The sequence below is a fragment of the Cimex lectularius genome, unplaced genomic scaffold (assembly GCF_000648675.2).
Source record: "Cimex lectularius strain Harlan isolate CLEC.00 unplaced genomic scaffold, Clec_2.1 scaffold47, whole genome shotgun sequence".
In the NCBI taxonomy this organism is placed as follows: Eukaryota; Metazoa; Arthropoda; class Insecta; order Hemiptera; family Cimicidae; genus Cimex; species Cimex lectularius.
Genome location: NW_019392686.1, coordinates 1,773,750 through 1,792,483, shown reverse-complemented (window position 1 = coordinate 1,792,483; position 18,734 = coordinate 1,773,750). Strand labels below are relative to the sequence as shown.

At 39.0% G+C, this 18,734-nt stretch overlaps 1 protein-coding gene across 7 annotated transcripts in view; it reads right to left on the bottom strand.

The window, feature by feature from the left end:
• Positions 1-18,734, bottom strand: part of LOC106661115 (disheveled-associated activator of morphogenesis 1) — a 62,974-nt gene that overhangs the window by 15,173 nt on the left and 29,067 nt on the right. For all 7 annotated transcript variants that reach the window (XM_014384317.2, XM_014384316.2, XM_014384311.2 and 4 more), the window contains one exon: positions 12,476-12,589. In XM_014384317.2, coding sequence (XP_014239803.1) covers positions 12,476-12,520 — 45 coding nt within the window. In that variant the 5' untranslated portion in view covers positions 12,521-12,589. The remainder of the gene's footprint in view (positions 1-12,475; positions 12,590-18,734) is intronic.

The window sequence follows — 18,734 nt, the reverse complement described above, 5'->3', positions numbered from 1 at the left end:
ATGGAATATATGAATGTGTGTCATATCGCATTTCGTTAGGTTCATTTATTCGTACACATATTCCGCCCCCTCGAAACAATAGGTCAACCGTTCGAGACCGCCCTCCTTTTTTCATATTCAGCCCGCAAGACATATACGCAAACGAGGTTTCTCGACGAAATCATGTGTGTCATCCCCGCCCTAAATACAGGTGCGTACAGGGAAATACACCCGGAGATCTCGTGTTGATAATATGCAATAGGAAAAGACGTACTGAGAAAAACACGCCTGAATTAATTAAATTGGATCGGACTCGTAAAGCAGGAAATAGGCTAACGGCTAAGGTATGTGAGGGTCAAGGTAAACATGCACCTACGAGATGCACCTAACTGTTATTCTAAGGTGGAATCCTGCTTTTAAATCTATTCATTAAAAATTTACCACTTATAATTCACCATCATAATCCGAACAATTTTCAACAATATATATATTACATTGGAAAACTAGAAATTAAGATATTTGGCAATAAAGTGCATTATAAATTAGAGTTTGATTTTTTTTTCTATTGTGTAAAGTTGTTTTGTTTTGTAATTCTTGTTTAGCTTAAAGGGCGAGAAATTCCTAAACCTCCTCTCACTGGACGCCTCTTGTTTATGGGAAGAGACCCTAAGGCACTTTCTCCCAGGCCTACACGTCCCCGATTATCGAATCCGTTGGGAAAAATACCGATTTGTTTTATGTTCATTGGTTTTGACAGTTGTCGTTGGGTTCGACTTGGAAATTAAGTCCTTGACGAGAACGGAATTTATTGTCCGGCGAAAATGAGATCATGGTGTCCTTACCATACTTGTTCGCGTTATTATCTTTTTTATTTTATTTAAGTGAGCTTTTAAACTTCCGCGATTGTCTTCGAGTTGAAAATAATAATAATAATTATTATTATTAATGGCCACTAAAACTAGTGAATTTAATAAATAAAAATGAAGTATTCCTTAACTAAAGTTCTCTGTGGCCGTTTCATTTGTCGCGAGAATCGAATCCTGATTACACGACATTAAAAAATGGCAAAAAGGAGGGAAAATTCAAAAAGGTGGGGGTTGAGATGGGAAGTTGGTGTCCGAGTGGATCGAGGTCACGATAGCTCAAGTGGTAGAGCAGCGGCGTATCTAGCCGAAGATCGTGGGTTCGAATCCCGCTCATGCCATTAACGTTTTTTCATCTCAACTAAAAACCTTAATTAATTGTCAGTAAATATTGTTCAATAACAGAAATATCGGTCCTTCGCAAGGAAATGAGTTCAGATTGGCATCACAAATTTAAAAAAATAGGTACATGCGTCGTACCTAATTTTTTAAATTTGTGATGCCAATCTGAACTCATTTCCTTGTTGGCGAAGGATCGATATTTCTGTTATTGAACAATATTTACTGATTTTTTTATTGGATGAATTCTCATTGGCATATTTTTTTATCGTGGCTCTAATCTGTACCGGTTTTTCTGTTCGTTAAGTATAGTAAGTAAAATTTTTTTACGAGAGTTCGCAGGTATACACCATAGTTATATCAACCCTCAAAACAAAAAAACAGGTTTTTGAAACAAAGCGCAGGGCCGCCGGATTCGAACCCGGGACCTTTACCTTACAGAGATGAGCACCGTGTCAACGACTAAACCGTTGCGGACACCGACGCCTCCCGATATTTCTGTTATTGATCGATTTATTTACTATAACCACATTATATTTTAGGGCTGAGGATGGTCAAATATAAGCCGAAATTTTGGCAATCGATAAATACCTAATCGACCTCATACCTTACCACTATCCATGCTAAATTGTAAAGATTTGCTGGTCAGTAACATCGATCTTATTAATCAACATAAACTGATTTTTCTATTTGTGATGATCCTTCTTTCATGATTCTACATTTCTGATTTCGAAAAATTGAAAGGTTCACTTTTCCTTATAAAATTAACATAACCGATTTCAATTTCAATCATGAAGTATACCTCACTAAAGCTCTCCGTGGCCATTTCAGTTGTCGTCGAGAATCCAATCCGATTACACGACATTTGAAAAATGCCAAAAAGGAGGGAAAATTCAAAAGGTGTGGTTGAGATGGGAAGTTAGTGTCCGAGTGAATCGAGGTCACGAAAGCTCAAGTGGTAGAGCAGCGGCGTATCTAGCCGAAGATCGTGGGTTCGAATCCCGCTCGTGACACTGACTTTTTATCTCATCTAAAAACCTTAATTAATTGATATATATTAATTGGTCGAGAGGACCACTAAAACTATTGAATTTGAATTATTTTCGCAAACTGTAGGAAAAAGGACACACAACGCACAAACTGACAAAATAGCAGAACATAGACGATCTTTAAATTATTTGAAACCCTAATAAAAAAATTGCCCTAGATTTTACAGCTCCTAGTTTACTTTAAACCACTTATAATAATTTAAATTTCTCAAACTTCTTTATACATTTTCCGTATATTGGGTTATCTGCTGACTAGAACAATCACAAATAAAAACTGACCAATATTTTCACTTATTCCATACAAATTAATATATTATAAAAATATACAAACGAACTTCTTCAGATAATATGTCGACCATTAATTGAAAATTTAGAAGTAAATAATTAACAGAATGTTACAGAACGTCCTGATTTTCCAAGGGGCTATTGTCACGTTGATATCACGGTCTCTGTATCCTGGTGATACAGCCTATCTAATCGTTTTGTCATAGACGAAAATAACTATGAATAATTACTGTTTCAATTTAAAAATATAATTAATAAGGTTTTAATAAAATACATTGTTTCAATTTTGTATGAATATGATTTGTAGTTTGGCGGCTACTTGTGAAATTTTGATAAGGAACGTTTTGTACGTTGTATAAAATATATTGTGTTGTTTGATTGGTATAGCTGTTGATTTATTTACGGATTCTTAAAAGGTTCATTGATAAATGCAGGGCTTCCTCTCGTGGGAGTCAAATTTTGTGAAATACGATCTTCAAATTATAATCCTACGATCAGTTATTTCACGAGAATATTCATGAGGATACTTTTCGCATGGGCCCCTCGCAGAAAGCCGGCCGATCCTAGTTCAATATGGATTCGGGGTTATTACTTTCACTGGTAGTTCACTTTCGAGCTGGAGGGAAAGCAACGGCCATGAAAACGGGCCCCGTGTATCTTTTCGTGTATCATTCGGACAAACGGATACGTCTGGGGATTTGGATTTGATCAATTTACAAAAAGGAAATCCGGTAAAAGTAGTAAACGCCTTAATTGGCCAGAAGCGATTGTGGACACGAAACAATTTCATATCCTTTCGCTTCGATTGTTGAAATTGTTTTTTAAAATAATTTATTGCGCGCAGTACGGATTAAAAACCCTTTTTCTCAGAATTCTCACAAGTTTTTAAACTGGTTTATTTGTTGTGAGTAAAACTAGATCAATGTCTTGTTTAATGCAGGTATGTGCCCTTGGTCCTCGGTTTTCCAACGCCTATAAAATCTATTCTACCCTGGCTTTATTAATAATTTTTATTACAACTGCACAACCTATTTCTTTTCTCACGGTTCAGTTCATAATCAAATAGGATGAATATAAAAAATAAAACGGATCGAGCTGTTTTTTGGAATCTGATTGAAGAGAAACCACCTTTCATTATGCCAAATTAGAAAAAAAAGTAAAAATTTTAAAAGAGAAAGTAATGCAAAGTGTGAATTCAAATGTTGGACGTGAAATCCATATAAATATGAAGATTTATTGAGGGAATTATTCACGGATATCATCAGGTTGGTAAACTTTGTATGAAAAGAAGGGACATGTCCTCAGTGATCGTTTGGAACTATTATTTTTTAGTGGACTTTAAGGACACAATTAAACCCTTTCCAATAGTTTTTACAGTTCGCAGATGTCAAATACAGAAAAAAATCAATTTTTCATTTTTTAATTTATAGTCTATACATATTACAATTGTGATCATAGCAGGGTTTTTTTTCACGCGGTCGCAGCACTAACACTAATATCAGCGCTGCATCCAGAGAACACATGCCATGAGAAACCACGCTGACAGTGTGATGATAAGAGGTAAGGATGTCTGAAGTCCATTGTCGATTGGGTTCCTCGGGATGGGAATGTGTAGAGAGGGCTCGAGCATTAATGGTTAGGACGGTCCGCGAGGTTGGTGTGAAACTTTCGGAATCGGGAATTGATCAGTTTACAAAAGGAATCACCAGTTGTGGATAGTAAGGTTAGTGACGTAGAAAGGAGCTTTGACGATTTGTCTGAGGTTTGTTGATTGGAACGATTGGATGAGCTGGATGTTAGATGGTTTCGCAGAACACCGGAGTTCCACTTCGTATGTCCAAAGTGGTCTCAGTAGTTTTTTATAAGGTTAGTTTACTGTTGACGGTCAAGACGGATTTTGGTCCTAGACGTCTAATTTTGTGTGGAGATTCTACGTCAATTTGCTGAATAGGTATCGTATTAAGTATTTGACTTGAGTGGAAATGCAAGGCTGTTTTCAATATGAATGTACACTGAGTACATTTGTCTGCAGTCTTGGATGTTGGAGTTAGCTTGTATAGGCTTCGAGTTAGAGGATAAAATTGCTATATCGACCGCGTAGGTCGTGATGACGGCATTGGGGTGTGAGGGTATATCAGCACAATATAAAGAATGGGACCAAGAATGCTCCCGTATGGGACGCCGGCTTGTAGCGAACTCTGAAGCAGGTGGAGTGAGTAGGAAGCGTTTAAGCACATAAAGCATGCCCGGGTGCCAGACCATATCAAAAGTCTGTGCTACATTATTCACCCAAGCAATACTATTTGTTCTATGGAGGAGAGGAGGTGGTATCGACAACTCTGAATCTTTGTTCGAACGCATAATTATGTGGACGAAAGATTGGCGAGAGGGAATTATTTTCTGACTGTCTAGGATGGTTTTTTTAAAACAATGGATACCAGGAACTGGAAGGGTTCTCCCTGAGCACTGCAGCTGTTCAGCTTATTGTACTTTATCCCTGGCTCCATTTTTGGGGGCTCGCAACACGTGTGAATTTGAGCCCCCGGTGTTCCTCCGTGGAAGAAACTCATGTTTGAAGTGAATAGGGACCAAATTCAGGGTCACTGAGATCTGATCCCGCCCATTCCATTGATGAGTGCCGTGTCAATTTCTTTCAACTGTGGTCACCGGCCCCCTTAGGCGTCAGAAAAAAGTCCAGAGGAGACGGTGGGGATCGAACCCACGACCGCGGGATCTATGAGCCTTAACCACTCGGCTACCGCGGCCTAGAATGGGGATTAATCGCTTTAAAATAAGTCTTTCGTGGGTTTTGGACATTGCAAGAAGAATGCTGATGGATCTGTAGGATGAATGTTCATAATGTTCGAATGTTCGCAATAGCTGAGGTCATATCAATCCTCGGGGGAAAAAAGCCCATTTGTAAGAATGTCGGGTTCAAATGCAGGTCCGCTGGATTCGAACCCGGGACCTTTACCTCACAGTGACGAACGACTAAACTGTTGCGACCACCGACGACGCAAGTTTGTGAGCTTTAGGAATGAGAACAACGACGAAATATTTCCACAAGAGTGGATAGAGTGGTGACATTTATATTGTAGTTAAGAAAACTTTTGTGATAGGTTTCGAAGGTGGAGGTAGTTAGATCATGCCCAGGCGATTTTCCACTAGTGCATTTGAGAAAACGATTAAAAGGTTTGAGGGAGATAGACGAAGAGAAAGTAGTATGCTAAGGTTATGCATTACCTGTTTGCGTGAGGGGCATCATTTATTGCCTTGATGCGGAGTAAATGTGGATTCTAAATGGGTTGCAAGGGTGGAAATAAAATCATTGTTAACGAGCGAGTTTGCCATGTAGAGAAGTATATTTTTCTCCCTGGATGGTAAGACAACGCTCCGGAAGGTCGACGGAGGCCAATTTAAAACTTTAATAGAAAAAAAAAGAGTAAAAAGTATAGTTTTATAAAAACTTAGGTACTTTTATCAGTGATCCTTTAATGTTGGAATCCTTTCAAGTTAACGCTCTATTTCTCAGAAGATTATTAAGGTATCATCATCTTTACATCAAGTCTCATCCGGGATTATCCTTGAAGAGCCAAAACCTTCATTAACTTCATCAAAGACATCACGGAATTCTCCACTAAGAGCACCTTCCTGAGAACCGATTTCCACACATTGTTACCGACGAGTCCAGCCCGGAATGCGGTTCCTACCGAAATAAACCGACAAAATGAATAAAGTATGAGACGGAAGCATAAATAACTTTCTTCTCTTCCCTGGGCCGGGCCCACCTCATAAAGGGTTTACTACCGCAAGAGGCCTGCGCGGCGTCAGTAAATTAATTTCACTTGGGCTCACGAACGAGTCAACTGTACCGTCTAAGTGCTTTTTACTTTCGCTATGATCTCATCCGAAGCTTTCTCGGGCTTCTCGTGTCCGCTAACTAGCAACCAAGCAAAAAGAAGTTTGTTTCTAAAAATAAATTTCTAATGACGGAACCGAGAAATTATATATCGCTTCTCTAACAGATATCTCACAATTTATTTTATATAGCGTGCATACATTAAAGGAAAAGATTCTTCAATTCTTCGAAGAATTCTTAAAGGATGAGAACGTTCTTTAACCCGGGGAGTGGTTAGTCATAATTTAGAGAGAAAAAATGTAACATTGTGGTCTGCGAGGTGATGAACCTGTTGTTTGACCGTCTCCAATCATCCGAGTCTGCTCTTATCCCCTCTGCCTTAGTCTTGCGGCATTTCGCCAACCTTTAGAAACGGGGCAAGCCGACGTGAAAAAGGCGAGATGAAATTTTGGAGAAACATTATGCTGAAATATGCAAAAAGAGATATTCATGAGGAAACAGACCCATCACTCGGTGTTAAATTTATTTTGTGAAGCCTACATGGTGCAATAACTGAAGCTTGATCAACATGGCTAGCTTACATTGTTGTGACAGTCAAACCGGTATTTAGCCTAACATATAAAAGAACATACAAACGAGGAAAAGCATAAATAATTATTGCAAAATATGGGATAACAAAAACAAACATAGAATCCTCCATCGCAGAATGGATCCAAACAAAACAAAGAGAGAAGTAGATAAACTCTAACGGTGCTAGACATAGTAAACTTATGATGAAACAACCCTCACCAAAACTGGCAAAAACACTGGTGCAATCGGAAAGGGCAAAACTCAGAGGAGTGGTGGGACTACTAACCGGTCACTGGTATCTGAGAAAACATCTACACAACATGGGTATATACAGCGATGACCCCATTTGCAGATTATGTAATGAGGAGGAGGAAACAGCCACTCATATCATCTTCGAATGCGAAGCAACAGCTCAATGGAGGTTAAACCTAACGTACGAAAAAGACTCAGGGAACCGAATTGCAGCAATAACAGTCAATGACCTGATACTTCTGAGAAGAAGGATTGAGTCTATTGACTAAACTAGAGAACTGGGAAGGTACAATAAGCCAGAAGGCTGCAGTGCCTGGGGAATACAAGCCCCGCTTCCCAGTATCCTTTCTACCATACCATACCATTGCAAAATAAAAATTATTAGCACAATCGTACCTTGATCAATCTGATCTAAACAGGCTCGCTAGTTGTGACAGACAAACGGAATTTTGCCGATTAATATAACCTACTAAAAGGACGTATACAAGAGGAAAAGAACAGACCAACCATTCGGTTCAAAAAAATTTAAAATTTTGTGATATAATTCAAGTTTGATCAACATGGCGAGCTAATCGCTAGTTTTGAGTCAAAACGGTATTTTGCCAATTAATATAACCTTCAGCAAGGACTGAAACACGAGGAAACGCATAGACCAGACAGGTGAAAAAGTATTCTCAGATATTGCCGTGGAGATTTCTGATCGGACTGATTTGTCCATGCTCGCTAGTTTTCTCAGTCAAAGGGTAATTATAACAGTTCATAAAAAGGACATACGAACGAGAAAACGCAAAGACGAAAAAATTATTGCCAAATCAAAAATTATTACCCAAATAGAAATTCCACCATCATGACTAGTATATGCTGAATAGTTTTGACAGCCAAAAGTTATTTTACCGATTGAATAGCCCATAAAAAGGTCATAGGTATTCGGAAACGCACAGACCAAACTGTTATTGTAAAATCAAAAATGATTAGCAAATAGGAGCTTGACGATACAGACCAACAAGGTACTACAGTAGCTAGTTGTTTCTGTCAAACGGTATTTTTTACAATTTCCATAGCCTATAAAAAGGACATACGCATAAGGAAATGTACAAACTAAACAATTATTGCATACTAAAAAATTATTAGCAAAATAATAGATTGACCATCCCTGAACGACGCCGTCTATATACACTCGCAAGTTGTGTAATTAAACAGTATCTTGCCAAGTAATATAACATATGTATGTGTGTAACATATGTAACATACATAAGAGCTCAATAGACTTGATAGAGGAATTGTTATGAGGCCTAGATAGTGATATAAGTGAAGCTTGCTTATGAATGAATGAATGAAAAAGTACTTTATTAGATAAACAAAAGAGAGTAAAAGAAAAAAAATTGTACATAACCAAAAGGCACATAACGGCAATGGCTATCAACCGTCTGCCGGAGTCGAACTATACATTTTTAATAAACAAGAAACACATTTCTTCTTAAGGAATAAACAAAAGAAAGAGAAAAAAAACTATATAAGTAAACTAAAATAACAACATATCTATTTATGCACATATAAATAACCAGGGTGTCTCTGATATATACACAGTAAAGATTTAATAATTGAAATAAAAAACAAGCATTTTCCTGTAGTTCCAGGCTTCCATCGCAAACTTTATCAGATTTAAAGACTCGGGGTTATTTAATAAAAAGATAGGTGCTCTCTCGTCAACGTGGGCAAGCCTATATGCCGTGCTCGGAATTCCGCTAAAACTGGGCATTCTGCTAGAAAATGAAAACAATCTTGTCGAGCCTGCCTGTTGCGGAGAGAGCATCTATCGGAACTATTGACTCTTGTGGAGTTATAATTAAGGTACAGTAACTCGCACCTAATTTTGAAAAATCAGCGAGCTAGCTTAATGGACGGAATTTTAGAATTTTGCGCTATGTTCAAGAAAGGTTGACTGATATTAAGGTCCTTACGCAGCAAAAACCTAGAAGAATTTTGAGCATGAAGGAGACGGATATTGTTAATTAATTTTGAGTGTAAAAGTGGCCACTCTTTGAAATTGTCCAGGGAAAAATTGTCATTCAGCTGAAATTGTTGAGCCAAGTTATTCCAGGAAGAGAACCATGATATTTTGTACTTTATGATTTCCAGCGCTGTGTTCTTAGGAAGGCGGTAGTTAGGAAGGTTTAGAACCCTGAAGACATAGGAAGTATGTAAATGTAATGTAAATTGAAACAAAAGTTCAGCTGAGGTCTCGAGATAGATCATGTAGTTAGGCGTGAAAGAAGGGAGGTGATAAATTTTACGGATAAAATAGCGCTGTAGGGATTCAATTGTTTCATAGCGCTGGAAACCCCAAGCCTGGGAAGCGTAGGACACAATCGAGCGGCAAACAGCCAAAAACAGCTTGTATTTAGCCCAAATTGAATTCAATGCATATTTTGCAATATGAGTTTTTCGCTTGAGATGACCATTGAGAGAAAGTTTAGGGGTGAGAATTAGGCCCAAATATTTATACTGACTGTTTCAATGCGAGAGCCCTTGAAGCTTGCTTATACTTGATCAATATGGTCAGCCTCTCTCTGTTTATGTCAATCAAACGGTATTTTGCCGATTGTTCGAGCCCATAAAAAGGGCATACGCTCGAGTAGCACAGACCATCCATTTGATTCAAAATTAGTGTCAGCTATTATTGCCAGGCCTAGGGAACGTTGAGATTGTAGATTGTGTTAACTCTGGCAACCTGATATCGCTAGTTTTGTCTTTCGGACGTGACAAAACTACTATTTTGACAATCGCTATAGCCAACAAAAAGGGAGTCGCGCATATCGATCATTTGGCGTAAAATTTCTGACAGATATTGTTGTGAGGCTTAGGAGGTGATCGGTAAGAAATTGCGAAATGTTTGCTTTGGAAAATTGCAGAGTTGCGAAATAAGATTCCTTGTAAGAAAAGTAATAGTCAAATTTGCGTAGGGTTTTTCCAAATTCGATATCGCTTGGAAGAATTTAAGGAAATAAATTGAACAAATATAAACAGCTTTGTATAAATTTTGGATGGCTAGTCTTTGCAGTCTATTTTGCAATACAAACCGGTCGTTTCTTCTTTCGTATCAAATGCCCTGTCTCGAGCATTGCCTATTTATTTACGCCGTTTTAGCCTATTCACAATCGGCCAGTTTAATTGAAAATCGTCGTGAAAAAAATCATTCAAATCGTAACTATAACGGAATTGCGCTACAGAGATTGTCAAGCTCTCACAAAAATGTCTTCTTTTGATAAGCTTTCCAATATCGAATGATGCATGATTACACCTTTTGGCGGAGGAGAAATAGGCCAATCAAAAAGAGAGCTGGATAAAAACCGTAGAACACATTTCGAACACTTCACTACCACGGTTGTTATGGCCAATTCTGTGTGGGAACGACGGTATTTTCCCTTTAGAAGAAAAAGAAGGAAAAAGTGTACAATGCACCTGAATTTACTTGAATTTCTTCTTGTCTTGAATCTTTTTCTCACCTGAACAGAACATTATAATAATGTCTTTTTGCTTGGTGCTAGTTACACTTATTTACAACGTAAAACGTTTGGTGTTTGAGATAGAGAGATTGATTGATCAACTCAAGATTTGGTCTTCAGGACCAATTTCAATGACTCTACTCTACTTAATCCTAACAAAACAATTTCTTTTCAGAGAGAGAGAAAGAAAAAGAGAGAGAGAGAGAGAGAGAGAGAGAGAGAGAGAGAGAGAGAGAGAGAGAGAGAGGGAGGGAGGGAGAGAGAGAGAGAGGGTGAGGGTGAGGGAGAGGAATGAAGTCGAGATTGATTGATTGATTAATGTTCAACGGTAAAGAAGGAGGAAGATATATATAAATAGAAGGAATACATAGAAAGACAGACGAAGGAGAGAGGGGGGTAGAGAGGGAGAGGGAGAGGGGAGAGAGAGGGTGTGAGAGAGAGAGGGAGGGAGGGAGGGTGAAAGAGAGTGAGAGAGAGAGATGGAGAGAGTGGGAGGGAGAGAGAGAGGGAGAAGGAGTGGGAGGGAGAGAGATAGAGAGGGAGATAGAGAGGGAGAGAGAGGGTGAGAGGGAGGGAGAGGGAGAGAGAGGGTGAGAGGGAGGGAGAGAGAGAGAGAGGGAGGGAGGGTGAAATAGAGAGAGATAGTGAGAGGGAGAGAGAGAGGGAGGGAGGGAGGGTGAAAGAGAGAGAAGGGGAGAGAGAGGATGAGAGAGAGAGATGAGGGAGAGAGAGAGGGTGAGAGGGAGAGAGATAGAGAGGGTGAGAGAGGGGGTGGGAGGGAGAGAGAGATGGTGAGAGGGAGAGAGAGAGGGACAGGGGTGAGAGAGGGGGAGAGGGAGAGAGAGGGTGAGAGGGAGAGAGGGTGNAGAGAGAGAGAGAGAGAGAGAGAGAGAGGGAGGGAGAGAGAGGGAGAGAGAGGGGGAAATAGAAGGAGAGAGAGAAAGAGGGTGAGAGAAATGGGTGGATGAACCTGTATGCCAACCGAAAAACAATTTGCAATAATCGTGTAATAATTTATTTTTTAGCAATCGCCTATTCTTAATTTTCCTAGATGCTTCGGCCCAGTACTGATAAACGAAGGATGAATTGTGATGACGTTATTTCACTGTGTGTGCATCCACCGTTAATTTATGTATTATGCAACAGAGTTTGTGTAGTACAAAATTAATTTTAAAAACCTTCAGGCAAGCACTTCTTTTAGGCATTCTTTAACCCTCGTTTTCAATATTTTTCCATCAGGAACGTCAAAATTACAAAACCCGCCTATCTTCACATAAAATCAAAGAGTTGTGGCAATCGACAAAACATGAAAGAGAGAAAATTAATGACAGCGTTGCGCGATTAATCACGTCAAAATGACGGGTATTTCTGTCCCCCAAAAGTTCTCTGCAGACGTGTATTTCTTAAAATATCTTTTCATGCATATACCTGCGTAGTATATTGGTAGTAGTATTAATTTTAAGCTCAAGTTTGACGTAATTCGTCCACTATTCAATGTTAACGTGTAAAAAAACGTGATAAGAGGATAAATCTCTCATAAAATATTGACCACGGGGGAAAGATCTGTATAAATCAGTCTTAAGCCCGCGCCGGAAAGGGGACATGGGCGAGGGACGGTGAAAAAAAGGAAAGTCGCGGATTACGTCCCCGCGGACACAAGAGTCGAAGAGAATGTGCTCCTTTGACTCCCAGCTTTCATCGGCACCAACATTCCAAAGGCGGATATCTCTCCAAGTTCAACCCATTGTAGCATGACAGAATTTAAGTACGCACCTGCAAGCAGCCGCACCAACCCCGCTTTGCTCTGACAGCAGGCATCTTGGGGCAGAGACCGCTAAGCCTTTCTGCGAGCGCTCCTACAAAAGAGGCGCCGCACCAACCACCGTCCTGAAACACAAAAAATATGATTTTTTAGTTAAGACATTTTCCTTAAGGATATATACTTTCTTTGAAGTAGTATAATTAAAGGAGGGTCAATCTATGGAGTCCATATCACTTTTGAATCGGCCTTAATGATGATCTACAATGACTGTTATGACATTTCCACAGAGAAAAGTGACAACTTGAGCAATCGTCTTCAGGGAGGAAGAAAAGGATTCAAAAGCAGCCAGCTTATGAGCCATGGAATCTTTTCTTTTTCCTTAATTGAAACGACGCGTTCGTGCGTCGATAACATCACAAAAAAAATTGAATTGTATATATCAGAACAGAATGGGACGATGGTGTATGGGATTCGAAGATCGTGTACGTGATCCGGCGTTACAAAATTGTTGCCCAAGACGACACCGGGGCTTGCGTTGTACCTAGGAGAGGAAAAAAGCCGGGCCAGGCGGCCCCGAAGAATGTCAGGACATTTAGATTTGGTCACGAACTCAGCTCGGACCCGATAATACCACGGAATCTCACACGCGTCTCCGACGAGAAAGCCCTCATTGATGTCTTGATCGAAAATTATTTCCCCGTTGACGTCCACCCACTCCGCAGGTTGGGCACAAAAACAACTTTTACCCATAATAAAAATTGAAAGTTTTATCGTCCGGGTGGATAAAGTGACGAAATCCTTTAAAAAAATCTTAGCAAGACGCGCAAGTATCATTCAATACACCCTTTCCAACCATAGCCATTAATAGCAAACCACATAGACCCAACACTGACATGTAAGTGTTAAAATGTGATTTTTTATTTTATTTATTGTGTATTACGACTACCTTCATTTTGATATCTAGTAACAGTGTATGAATAAGGAAACAAGAGTGTAGAATCTACCCACTGGTAGTACTCCTAAGTATTCTTTATTAAATTGTTGTCACTGGATAGAAGATCCCGTAGCCATCGTCTTTTTAGTCGACGAGGAGGGTTGGAAGGAATCCGTCGGGATGAGAGGATTTGGATTTGAAGATTTATAGTGGTTGGGAGGTCTGTGTAAAATTGTCGGTAACGGGGTGGATTACATCTTAGACAAAAGGAATATTTAGGTTATATGGGTAGTTTCGTTGGAAACTTAAAAGGTAGCATTAAGGATTTTCTGAGGATTATGGATTGGGCTCTTTGGATGCGTAGGATATTGGAATATTTGTCTGAACCCCACACTTCCAGTCCATAGGTCCATATCGGCTTCACTAGGGTGATATAAAGTAATGTTTTGTTTAAGTGAGGTAGGTTAGAACGTCTAGAAGTACTCTGTAACGTTTCATAACTTCTTGTCGTTTCAGTCGTGTGTGAGGATTCCACGTCAGACGTTTGTCAATGTAAAATCGTAAGTACCGCACCTTGTCCGCAGTTGGGAGGAGTATTTGACTGAAGTAGACTGGAGGAGGGATCTTTTCGCGGAGGGTGAAGGTTATGCGGATGGACCTTTTTTTTACACCATGATTCCAGTAGTGTGAGGTGTTCTTGAAGATTTCTAGCGGAAATTACTGGATCAGAATTGCTTGTATCGTCTGCAAAGGTTAGGGTGGTAGTTTGAGGATGGGATGGAAGGTCTGCTATGTACACTTGGTACAGTACGGGCGCCAGAACACTGCCCTGCAGTACACGAGCAAGGAGAAGGTGGTTTGGGGAAGACGCCGACCCTTCAATGACTCGGAAGTGCCGGTGAGGTAGCTTCGAAGGATAAGGTAGTAGGTTGAGGGAAGGATGTCCTTGAGCGAGAACAGCAAGCCCGGGTGCCATATTCGATCGAAGGCCTGGGCCATATCAAGGAAGGCCCCCGAACAATACAGTCCCAACTGTTAAAATGAGTAAAAAGATAAAAACATTTATTTACACCAAAACCGACAGAGAAAGAAGTTGTTAAAGATGGTTTGTTCGACTGATTCACAGGACAAAGCAACTTAACCAGGGGAAAAAACGAACCCAGTCAAGTAATCAGTGTTGATCAGTAGTTCATCCCCAAACGCCGACCGAGCAAACAATCAATGAAAATCGGATAAACATCTTATGCTTCTGGACTTTTCCAGTGATCCACAAATTTCAGTACAAAGGGTACCAACCGAATCAACCAGCAAGGAATAGACAACCTGATATTGCTAGGAATAGACATTGCTGCAACCTATCCTGTTTTTTTTTTCGATTTTTTAAAAAAAGGCCATTTTTAAGTATGTCGGCTTCGCATGTAGGGTCGCTGGATTCGAACCCGGAACCTTCACCTAACAATGATGAGCGCCATGTCAACGCCTAAACCATTGCGGCCACCTACGCCCCACCTATCCTGTTCCTTGTATAATTTAACAAAATACCTCGCCCAAATGTAAAAATTGCTCTTTAAGCCTAGTATACTTGGACTCAAATTTGCGAATCCTTGTTGCGGGCTGAATCTCCTTTGAATCTGGTTCTGGAGTGTTGAGATCCAGCCCTGCAACATGTCCCCCTGTATCTGGAGTGTATTGCGGGTCTACGTGATACAAGATTTTGAGTCCCATCAAAACGGGATTCAGCTTCGGTGCAACCATTGGCAAAAAAATTTCAAAATCTTGGTGTCTCCAAAAGATCGCGGTGTATCATCGTTGTTACTAAACCATTTTCGGACCCAACGGCTTTGATTTCTTTTATTTCTATTTTTAAATAATAATAACTTGTGAATTCGTAAAGGAGCGGTCAAAGATGAGGTAGTTTAGAACACATCCAGGATCACAACACTCATACAAAACCAATATGGCACCACAAGAATAGCACCACACTTTATGCCCTGTAGATGATCCGAATAAAGTTCGAAACGTCTGTAAAAATATGAAAAATGTGTTTTTGTAAACTACCTCATTCTGACCACCCTCATTTCAACAAATGAGACAACAGGTCACTAAGAAACAGACATTAATCATAACATTGACACAGAAACACCCGCAGCTTAATTCCTGAGACATTTTCTAGGGAATTGCCTATGTAGTGTAGTCGTGACATGTTTTTGCAGGGCATCCCCCAAAAGACGCGCAACAGTGTTGTTACTAAACCATTTTCGGACCCAACGTCTTTGATTTCTTCAAAGTGGTGCTGATCCCAACAAAGACGCGCCACTTTGCCCCTAGTGTAGACTAAGCTTTACGCTGACGATCTCTCTCTATATCGAACTGGTTAAACAACGCAGTACGCACCGTAGGAAGTTGCAGCCATTAGGAAAACCAATCGTAATAGAACAGAGGCAACTGTACAAATCCAAATTGAAGACGTGACCTTCCTGCGATGGTCCTGAATACGTCCCCACCTGAAGTCTCACATGCAGGATTAATATCGCCAGATTGCAGGTTATGTAGACCACCTATCTTATGACTTGTGACCAACTCCCTTCCCGCTAAATGCGCATATAGGAAGTGCACAATGGGACAAACATTTGGATGCTGCTGGAATACATAAAGGATGTAACCACCTTCCTACAATTTGGCCTCGATAGCTGTGGTTTTGGGGCTAATCGTAACAAGTAAACAGTATTGAGGGGATATTACATTTCAACTATAATCGTTATGGTTTTTATGTTGAGTTCTGACATTGCGGTATAGAGTACGATCGATTATGATGTCCGAAATTGTGACATGAGACATTCGACATGGTTTTTTTCGAGGAGGAAACTATGAGTGAGACGGGAGTGACCAATTCAAAGCCGGGATAGAATGGTTTCTTCTTTTCGGGAAGATCTGAAGGATTCCTACTGTTTTATATATTTTTTTTATTGCAAGGAGATTATTTCCCGTGGAGAGCACCTTCTCCAGACCTCTCAGACGGCCGAAAGTGACAGCAGAGGTCACTCTTTCCATTTTGTCCGCATTTTCGTTTTCGATTATGCCGTCGTGGCAAGAAAGCTATGTGAATAATGCTTTTAGATTATAGTCTTGATATTCTTGTAATTTTAGAAGAATATCCGGGTGTCGGGATTTTATGGAGATGTTCTTTATCGTGGGGAGTGGTGAGAATCATAACAGATTATTAAAGTTGCACGGGGGACGAAACAATCAAAGAAAATTTGTAAAAAAAAACACTATTTTGTTAAGGAAAAGAAATAAGTTTTCACGTCGGGCAAAATCAAAACGTTTCAATCTATATTGAATTCATAAAAAAGTCTGAACTTTACCAACTGGTCCACAAATTTCGAGTAAAATTTATAACGAGATCATAACTATTCAGTGGTGGCAATGGAAGAATAGCGTCTCTTTTTGTATTGGCGCGGTTCAAAGGTCAAAAAATATACACCTTTATAACATTTGAAATATGCCTAATGTAAGCAAGACATATGTTGAGCAATCGATGTGCTAAATGGAACTCCAAGGGGTGCAGTAGGCCATAAGTTACCTCAGCTTAGAGACAATTTGAAATATTATTTTAATTTGATTAGTAAAATAACTTCTAAGATATTCACGAGTTTCAAAAATCTTTAAAAAACTAAATAAATCATATTTTCCAATCGATAGTTACAACAGAAACTAAAGAGGCTTCATTTGAATAAACTTGGATATTTACGGTATGCCCTATCGGGTATAAAACGCCTTAAGGCAAAAGAGTTTTGTTTTGACCTGTTTTGTACACGCTTGCTCTTTGCTTTTGATTAATTACTCAAATTATTCATTTGTTAGGTTAAAACAACAAAAATATTCAAATAATCCCAGATCCATTATGAGTTTCCAGCATCCGTCCAAAAAGCACAACTATAAACAATCACCCTCGTCTTTCATCATTCTGACTTCTGTGCGACTATGCAATCTGAATGAGGATGGCAAAACGTCCAAGAAGAAAGTAGGGAAGTAAAGCAGGCTTGCACGTCCACCTACACGCTAATTAATATTCCATTTGTGTCTCGATTATGCCGAATTGTTAATTATTTATTGCAACACCTTATTAGCGATAAACTATGAAATAATCCTTACCGGCGTTTAGAATTTTATATTAATTGTAATACACAATGACACTAGTTTAAAAAGAAAGAATGTTGTCCATTGACGTTGAGTTTTATTCGTTGTATTACTTAATAATAGACGGATAGTTGGTCCGTGCATCCCCTCGGTTTTATGTCCTTCTCAAAAGTTTCTAATGATTAGCAAAACGGAACGAGAGATTAACAGATAAAATCAGCGAAATATGTTCGTCTATAGGACGCGTTTTTAGTTATTTCCCTACTTTCAGTATTTTACCTGTTTATTTCTCTGATTTTATGTCCTTCGCATAGATTCTAATGATTGGCTAAGCGAACAAAAGTTTAATTGACCACACCAATGAGAATGGTTTCGTGTCACAATCATACCAATACATTTCCTTATTTTCCAATTAATGTTCTGTGCGTTTCCCTGTGTTTGTCCTTGTCCTAGGTTCAATTTGTGGCTAAGGTGAACAAGCGTTTAACAGATAAAATTAACGAGAATGGTTTTTTTTTTTTCATATAAGTGCTCTTACTTATCTGGTAATTTTCAGTGGTTGGTCAGTGCGTTTCACTGTTTTTTGTCTTTTACATGGATTCTAATTAATGGTAAATACTCGTTTAATAGACAACTAACGAGAATGTTTTTTTGTTTTTTCATCCAAATGCTTTTATTCGTTTTGTAGTTTTCAGTGGTTAGTAAGTGCGTTTCCCTTTTTTTTGTCCTTTATATGGGTTCTAATGAATGGAAAATACTCGCTTAATAGACAACTAACGAGAATATTTTTTTGTTTTTTTCATACAAATGCTCTTATTCATTTTGTAATTTTCAATGTTGGTCAGGGCGTTTCCCCGTTTTTTTGTCCTTTACATGGGTTCTAATGAATGGAAAATATTCGCTTAATAGATAACGAGAATGTTTTTTTTTCCATACAAATGCTTTTATTTATTTTGTCAATTTCAGTGGTTGATCAGTGCGTTTCCCTATTTTTTGGCCTTTACAGGTTCTAATGAATGGTAAATACTCGTTTAACAGATAAAATGAGTTTTTTTTTTTCAAACAAATGCTTTTATTTATTTTGTGCGTGTAACAGTTAAAACCAACAAAAAAAAGTGTATAAGAATTTTACCTATTCCCCTATTTTCATTAGTTGGTCTGTGTATTTCTCTGTTTTTATGTCTTTTTTTATAGGT